At 41.2% G+C, this 8523-nt stretch overlaps 1 protein-coding gene across 1 annotated transcript in view; it reads left to right on the forward strand.

The window, feature by feature from the left end:
• Fbxl21 (F-box and leucine-rich repeat protein 21) overlaps window positions 1-6396 on the forward strand; it is a 12443-nt gene extending 6047 nt beyond the window's left edge. The window contains exons 2-4 of the mRNA XM_013016049.1: window positions 372-494; window positions 4655-4826; window positions 5753-6396. Coding sequence (XP_012871503.1) covers window positions 372-494; window positions 4655-4826; window positions 5753-6396 — 939 coding nt within the window. The remainder of the gene's footprint in view (window positions 1-371; window positions 495-4654; window positions 4827-5752) is intronic.
• The last annotated feature ends 2127 nt before the right edge of the window (window positions 6397-8523 follow it).

An 8523-nucleotide genomic window follows, 5' to 3' on the forward strand; every position in this document is an offset into this window, starting at 1 on the left:
GGGTGGTCTGCCGACAGGTTCGCTGCTGCTGGTGCCGGGCGGCTTTGGCCAGTGGCAGCATTTTTATCACAAACCCTTTCCCTGGGTTTCCCTAGTTAGCGTAGGGATTGAAGTAGAGAGCCTAAACTGTAACTGAACACCTCAAAGTTTGGTTTTCTTCATCTGGCTATTACTGTAAAAGATTTGAAAATGTGAAGTGTTTGGAAAGTTAATTTGTCTTCTTTATAATCCCAAGACATTTTGTATAAAGAAAGATACTCATTTATATGGATGGCAGGGATGAATAGAATTTCACAACTTGTTTAAGTGACTATTTGTAGTAACTCTGTCAAGTTGCCTTCAGGAAGTTCAGCTGGAAACTGTCTTTCTAGGTGGATAGCAGCACTGAGTCAGCAGAAGCGGCCTGTGACATCCTTTCTCAGCTGGTAAACTGTTCCATCCAGACCCTGGGGCTCATCTCAACAGCCAAGCCCAGTTTCATGAATGTGTCAAAGGTAGGGATTCTGTGCTTTCTTGTCAGATGTACTAAATTTCTTAAATACTGTCAAACCAGACAAAAAGGATTCTTTTGGTAAAGACAGTCCATATCCCATGAGTAGTCAGAGTATTTGTACTTACAGCTTTCTCTTGACTAGTACTTGTTCCTGGCTGATTTTTTTTAAGCTATCTTGTCATTTTAATAATTTTCCCACAGTAGATGTCAGTTACATAGCACTTATATAGATGCTATGCTTACTATTTTCAAGTGCCAGTGTATGTAATTGCTTTGACAATAAAGCCATAAAGGCTATTCTGGGTACTTTTCTAGGGTCTCTTGCTTGGCAGTAGAAGAACACAATATTTAACTGAATAAACTATGCTAGTTAGCACCATGTTTGGTTTCATATAGTAAAGCCTATATCACTGAAGTGTATTTCTCTTACATTAAAGAAATCCACAGGTGAGGTATTCTGTAGCTGGTCTGGAATTGTTAAGAACTGAGGCTCCCACTAGCTTCTCTCCTCTCCCCAGAGTGCTTCATTGTTTTTCAGGGTCCTGCTGACTTTCTGAGGGCCCTCCATGATCCCGTGCTGGCTGAGTAGCTGGCTGGAAGGAATGGGGAAGAAGGGACCACTTCCTTCTCATGGAAACTTCCCAGAAGTACTTAAGACAATCCCATTTATATCTCAGTCTTGGGGCCTGAGGTTTCAGGGAAAACAGGAAATCTTTTAGCTCAGTGGCATTGTACCCAGCTAAAAATTAGTACTGCATTCCCAAAGAAGGCTAGTTGATTGTTAGGAAATAATCCACAACTCTGCCACAGAAACTGCTACCTTCCCTTCACTCAGTTCCTCATCTGAGTGTCATCTTCTTAGAGGCCTTCCCAAATCACATTTGTGAAAAAAGCACCCTACTTTCTTTTGTATTGCAGTATTTTACTTTTATTTTTATTTTTGGGTCCAGTTGTGGGGCCTGAACTCTAGGCCTGGGCGCTGTCCCTTAGCTCTTCAGCTCAAGGCTAGCGCTCTACCACTTGAGCCATAGCGCCACTTCCGGCTTTTTTCTTTTTGTGCTTATGTGGTGCTGAGGAATGGAACCCAGGGCCTCATGCATGCAAGGCAAGCGCTCTACCACTGAGCCACCTTCCCAGCCCTGCAGTATTTTATATTCAGTACTTGAAGTCTCTTCCGTATTTAACATGATCCTTTTCTTCTCCCCATACCAAAACAGATTCACCAAAGAAAGACGTTCTGTCTGTTCCCTTTACCCCAATAAACCCATAATTAAAACAGTGTCTGATCTGTAATAAGCTCTAAACTATGCTTGTCAGTAAACTGGACAATGGAAACCCCTATCATAGAGGATAGAGGGACAGCAGTATCTTCACTCTTGCAAACTGGGTCGTGTTCTCTTCAGCAAGCCATCTGCTGGCCTGTTTATCTTAAAGAGTATGGTACACTGAAGGAAAATGGGTCATTTAGGGATTAAAGTAATACAAGTGATCAGATGAAAACTTACACTGGTAGTTACTTTCCTGGTTATGAACTACAGGATAAGAGTGACCTGAAATGCTTTGTAGATACTAGCAGTTATGCCTCCTGTTGTACTCCAGCCTGTAGGGCCAGAGTCTAGATTCACTATTCAATCACAGATGAGGTACTTACGGGCTTCTTCTCAGCCTTCCGTTCAGTGTGAGTGGTATGGTTGCTGTGACCTTGCTCAGTGGCACTGGAACTTTTTTCCCCCATGTAATCTAAGGGAAAATGGGATAAAATTATTTAGCACTTTACTAAGTATAAGAAGTGCCTATCATGCCAGGTGCCAGCGGCTCATGCCTGCCATCCTAGCTACTCGGGAGGCTGAGATCTGAGGATCACGGTTCAGAGCCAGTCCAGGCAGAAAAGCCCGTGAGACTCTTAATAAACCAATAAACCATCAGAAAATGGGAAGTGGCACTGTAGCTCAAGTGGTAAGAGTGCTGGCCTGAAGAGCTCAGGGACAGTGCCCAGGTTTAGAGTTCAAACCCCTCGAAAAAAAAAGTGCTCACCAAAGATATTACCATGATAAAATATGTATTCCAGTGCTTAAATTCTATCAAGATTAACATCGAATTGAGAACCAGTTAAAGAGTTCCATTTCTCAAAGAAAAATGATTCATTCTGTCATAATTTGTAATTGTAGATCTGTGTCTTTTTTTCTACATAATTACGTAGCATTTATGGCATTATAGTTGTACATTCTAATGAGGGCCAGAGAACCTTTAATAGAATTCAAATTGATTTTGAAAAAGAAAAAATGATTATGCCTAGATTTGGTTTCCAGACCTTTTCTATCTTTCTCAAAAAGAAAAACTAGTGAATATGAAAGCTTTTAGAATTCTATCAGAGACGGGTGCCGGTGGCTCATGCCTGTCATCCTAGCTACTCAGGAGGCTGAGATCTGAGGATCACAGTTCAAAGCTAGCCTGGGCAGGAAAGTCCATGAGACTCTTTATCTCCAGTAAACCACTAGAAAACCAGAAGTGGCATTGTAGCTCAAGCAGTAGAGGGCTTACCTTGAGCTGAAGAGCACAGAGAAAGCGCCCAAGGCCAGAGTTCAAGCCCCAAGACCAACCAAAAAAAAAACAAAAAAACAAAAAAAAACTTCTATCAGTTTTGGAGTGAAGCTATGAATCTATAAGTTTTAATTTGTAAGTCTTCAGTGCGTGTAAAGATTTGGATTTGTGCTGCTTAGATAATTTACTAGGAAAAGCATGTCATTGAAGAATGTGATATCCATTCATTCATGCCTGCATTCCTCACTCATTCTCAAGAAACACCATTTACTAAGTGCCAGAGGCTGTTTGAGGTCTGGAAATATGGGAATGAATAAAATGCATTAAAATGGCGTGTCTTCTAGGGGAGGAGTTGAAATCCTCCAACAAACAAGCATCATGGGCTTTGAGGTTCTGCCAGCTCTGCCTCACATGCTCAGCTCCAGAAAATACAGACTACAGAGGTGGACAGACATGGCTGCATGCCAGACATACTGTGTTTGTAGACATTGAGATCAGTTCCATGTAGTTTTCATGTCATACAATATTGTTTGGTTATGTCATTCAATATATTTTCAGCCCTTTAAAGGTGTGACTGTGAAAGCTGTTAGCTCATAAAGCATACAGCGATAGACCATGGGCTGAATTTGACTGGTGGTCCATCACATGCCACCCCCTCTTCTAGGAAACAAGTGTACATAGACCTTCGGTATCCTCAGGGTTATGGTTTCGAGGAGATCGCCACTGAGGAAAAAACACACATGTTCAGGATGAAGAGAGTTCAGTACTTGATTCTTGCTCTTATTCCACCACCCAACTTTTACTGAAGGCATGTTACCTTCAACAAATCTCAGGTTTTCACTTTGTCACTAAAATTAGGCACTTTCACTTTTGTCTTGCATTTGCTTTTCTGGGGAAGCGAATTTTCCCAAAATTAAAGGTGGAGAAACTGCTGACCACACCATGATTTAACTACAACCAGTGATAATACCAGCCTGAGAGTTCCCCTCATCATCTGAGCTGTATAATGAGAATGTGGGAATTAAAATTTTTTTTGCTGTTGTTTTTTAAAAAATACATATTTTTGTCCCTGCTTGGTCAATATTACATGTAATAAATTATGGATAAGGCAAAATTTACTGTTTGTCCTTTTAATACTAAAAATCAAATCCCTTAACATTGAAAATAACTGCAAGTCCTTATTTTGTGAAGCTTTGGAAATTGCTCCTTTCTCATCACTCCATTTATCATAAAATGATGAGTGTCCTCTGGCTCATGATACTATGGAAAGAGCAACATTTTGATGTTTTTTTATTTAATTTTTTTTTTGGGTCCGGTCGTGGGGCCTGAACTCTGGGCCTGGGCACTGTCCCTCAGCTCTTCAGCTCAAGGCTAGCACTCTACCACTTGAGCCACAGCGCCACTTCCAGCTTTTTTCTTTTTGCTTATGTGGTGCTGGGGAATCGAACCCAGGGCCTCAGGCATGCAAGGCAAGCGCTCTACCACTGAGCCACCTTCCCAGCCCCATTTTGATGGTTTTTATTGTTTCCCTAGCATCTGTTGACATGAGTTGTTTCTGAATTAATTGAAGCTGGGATTTTAAAATAACCTTCTCATGTTTTCTTCTTGTTGCCATGCCAGACTCATTTTGTGTCGGCACTCACTGTTGTGTTTGTCAACTCAAAATCATTGTCATCAATTAAAATTGAAGACACACCAGTGGACGACCCTTCCCTGAAGATTCTTGTGGCCAATAATAGTGATACACTAAAACTCCTAAAAATGAGCAGCTGTCCTCATGTGTCATCTGATGGTAAGTGATATCTCTGAAGAGTGAATGATTTTTTTTTAATTCTAGTAGTTGTAACAGAAGTACTTGCTGAAAATTACATGCATATGAAACAATTCCTTGAAGTAATTTTATTCAAAAGCACTCTTAATCTGCAACCTAGATATAGCTTAAATTGCTTCTCCTGAGAATATCTTCCTTCCTTCCTTCCCTCCTTCCCTCCCTCCCTCCCTCCATCCCTCCCTCCCTTCCTCCCTCCTTCCCTCCCTCCCTCCCTTCTTCTTTCTTCCTTCCCTCCCTTCCTTCCTTCTTCCTTCTTTCCTACCTTCCCTCCTTCTGTCCCTCCTCCCCCTCTTTCTTTCTTGTCCTGGGCTTGAACTAAGGACCTAGGTGCCGTTGTTAAGCTTTCTGCTCAAGACTACTGCTCTACACTTGAGCTATAGCTCCACTTAGGCCTTTTGGTAGTTTACTGGAGATAAGAGTCTCACACAGACTTTTATGCCTGGGATAGCTTTGAATTGCAATCCTCAGCACCCAATGAGAATATCTTAATTTTACACACACACACGCACACAATTATATATCATGGCAACTATCTGCTTAGAAATTATTAAATATAGTTGGGTATGGTATAATTTACAATCTAAGTTATTTGGGAGGCACAGATTGGAAAGATCACAGAAAAATTGATGGGTAAAAAGTTAGCAAGACCTCATCTCAACAAATAGCTGGACATGGTGGTACATGCCTATAATTCCAGCTAGATGTGAATTATAGATAGGAGGATCAAAGTACTAAAAGGCTCTGAGTCCAAGCCTCAGTATTGCTTTAAAAACAAAGAAGAAAAAATCATTAGATATTAGCAGCTAGTAATCAAGATCAAAACTCATAAAACATTATGTAGCATCAGTATGATTCTTTGTTCTTTTTTTACCCCCGATTGCCTCCAGGAATTCTGTGTGTCGCTGACCATTGTCAAGGTCTTAGAGAACTGGCATTGAATTATTACATCCTCAGTGATGAACTGCTCTTAGCACTTTCCAGAGAGACCCATGTTAATCTTGAGCATCTTCGAATTGATGTTGTAAGTGAAAATCCTGGACATATTGAATTTCATTCTATTAAAAAACACAGTTGGGACGCACTTATTAAACACTCCCCTGGAGTTAACATTGTTATGTACTTCTTTTTATACGAAGAAGAATTTGACACCTTCTTTAAAGAAGAAACCCCTGTGACTCACCTTTATTTTGGTCGTTCAGTAAGCAAAGCGATTCTGGGCCGCATAGGTCTTAACTGCCCACGACTGATTGAGTTAGTGGTGTGTGCAAATGGTCTTCAGCCTCTCGATAAGGAACTTACTTGCATTGCTGAACACTGTAAAAACTTATCAGCCTTGGGTCTCAGTGAATGTGAAGTTAGCTGCAGTGCATTCGTTGAATTTGTAAGACTCTGTGGGAGAAGGCTGACCCAGCTGTCGGTCATGGAGGAAGTTCTGGTTCCTGATGGTAAATATAGTCCAGATGAGGTTCACACTGAAGTCTCTAAATACCTGGGAAGAGTATGGTCCCCTGACGTGATGCCTGTCTGGTAATCTGCTACTAAAGAACTTTCTTTCATCAGTAAGATTATCAGCTTTCTGTCTATGCAAGTGTAAATGTTAGGATTCATTGCTGAAATATTTGTTGTTGTTTTTGTCAGTCATGGGGCTTGAACTCTGGACCTGGGCGCTGTCCCTCAGATCTTCAGCTCAAGGCTAGCGCTCTACCACTTTGAGCCACAGCACAACTTCTGGTTTTCTGGTGATTAATTGGAGATAGGAGTCTCTCGAACTTTCCTTGCCCGGACTGGCTTTGAACCATGATCCTCAGATCTCAGCCTCCTGAGTAGCTAGGATTACAGGTGTGAGCCACTGGCACCTAGCTTAATGGACTGTTTTTAATGGATTGCAGAGTCATTTGAAAAAATATGTATAAGAAATCCAAATAGCCAAAAGTTCCTGATAATATATGACACTGACAACTGTGTGAATTAGATGGTTGATAAGATATAAACTACAGATGGTTCTGAATACTCTTCAGCCTTTCTTGAAGGCATATTTTTAGCTTCTAAGCAAATTTACAATATTAAACTTGGATCTCTTTAAATTATGCTTTTACAACTCCATATTGTTTCAGTTGCAGCTCATTCATCTTGGTGTATAACTAATCTTGGTGGAAAACTAAGAGTAAAATCAATATAACGATACAGAGGCTTCCTTCATTGTATTTACAAAACTTTTAGCACTCTTAAAAATTATAAGATCACCGGGCGATGGTGGCTCATGCCTGTAATCCTAGCTACTCAGGAGGCTGAGATCTGAGGATCATGGTTCAAAGCCAGCCTGGGCAGGAAAGTCTGTGAAACTTTTTTTTTGTCAGTCGTGGGGCTTGAACTCTGGGCCTTCCAGCTTTTTTCTGCTTATGCGGTGCTGAGGAATTGAACCTGGGGCCTCATGCATGCAAGGCAAGCACTCTACCACTGAGCCACCTTCCCAGTTCCTCATCTCCTTATCTCAAACCACCAGAAAACCGGAAGTGGTGCTGTGGCTCAAGTGGTAGAGCACTAGCCTTGAGCTGAAGAGCTGAGGGACAGCACCCAGGTGCAGAGTTCAAGCCCCATGATCGACCAAAAAAAAAAAAATCACAAGATCATCCTGCTATTCAATTAACTCCTAATATCTAATGTAGTTGAAATTCTATTTTATATTAACTTAGAAGGTAATTGGCATTTGATTACAATTAAATAAACTAATTCAGTTTATAAAGATTAAATGGAGTAATACTAGATAGATACAGAAGTAAGTTCTGCAAGATGTGTCTAGGAATCAACATTTACTGGCTCTCTGCTGTGGTCCTGGAATGCTGTTAGTCCCTTTGCATAAGTGATTTAATCATTTAATTAGTAGTACAGTTAAAACTCTTCACCCGCCTGCTATCTTTAGGCAGATGATCTGTCATCACAATGTCATGGAATACGTGGCTCCTTCCTGCTTCATAGCCTTCTTAGCCACCATGGTGCTCCTTGCCCTCCCTTCTCCCATCTTCTCAGTTCACTGGAGCCTTCCTTACACCTGGCCCAGCCCACTCAGGCCGAGTCTCTGCTGTGTGTACACGTGGCACTCTGTGTTTCCCCAGATCTTTCCTCACCCGAGCCTTCTTCACACCTGGCCCATCCACTCAGGCCAGATCTTTGCTGTGTGTTCCCTGCGGCATTTATAGCTGTGTTGGTTTCCTAGTTATTTGTCTCTTTATTACCTGTTCATTCCATTGCACTGGAAACTCCCATCAGTGCCAGATAACTGTGGTTTTTTTTTTTTTTACTTACTGTAACTGTTAGAAACCAACTTCTTAAAAATAAGTGAAATATTTATTATTTTTCCAGTTTGAATAGTTATAAAAATAATTAAGATATTCTATGGGTGGTTCTAGCAAGCAGCAAGCTTTATGACCCTTGGCATTATTTTCTCATTGAGCAGTGACTCTCTGTGACTGGTTAAAGCAGGTTGCTCGCACACACCATTTTGCTCCTCACTCTTGAACACTATCCTTCACTAGGCAGGCACAGTATATTCTAATGGGACTAGTAAGACTAGTTCTGTGTGTGTGTGTGTGTGTGTGTGTGTGTGTGTGTGTGTGTGTGTGTGTGTGTGTGTGTGTGTGTGTGTGTGTGTGTGTGTGTG

The sequence above is a fragment of the Dipodomys ordii genome, unplaced genomic scaffold (genome assembly GCF_000151885.1).
Source record: "Dipodomys ordii isolate 6190 unplaced genomic scaffold, Dord_2.0 Scaffold29, whole genome shotgun sequence".
Classification (NCBI taxonomy): domain Eukaryota; kingdom Metazoa; phylum Chordata; class Mammalia; order Rodentia; family Heteromyidae; genus Dipodomys; species Dipodomys ordii.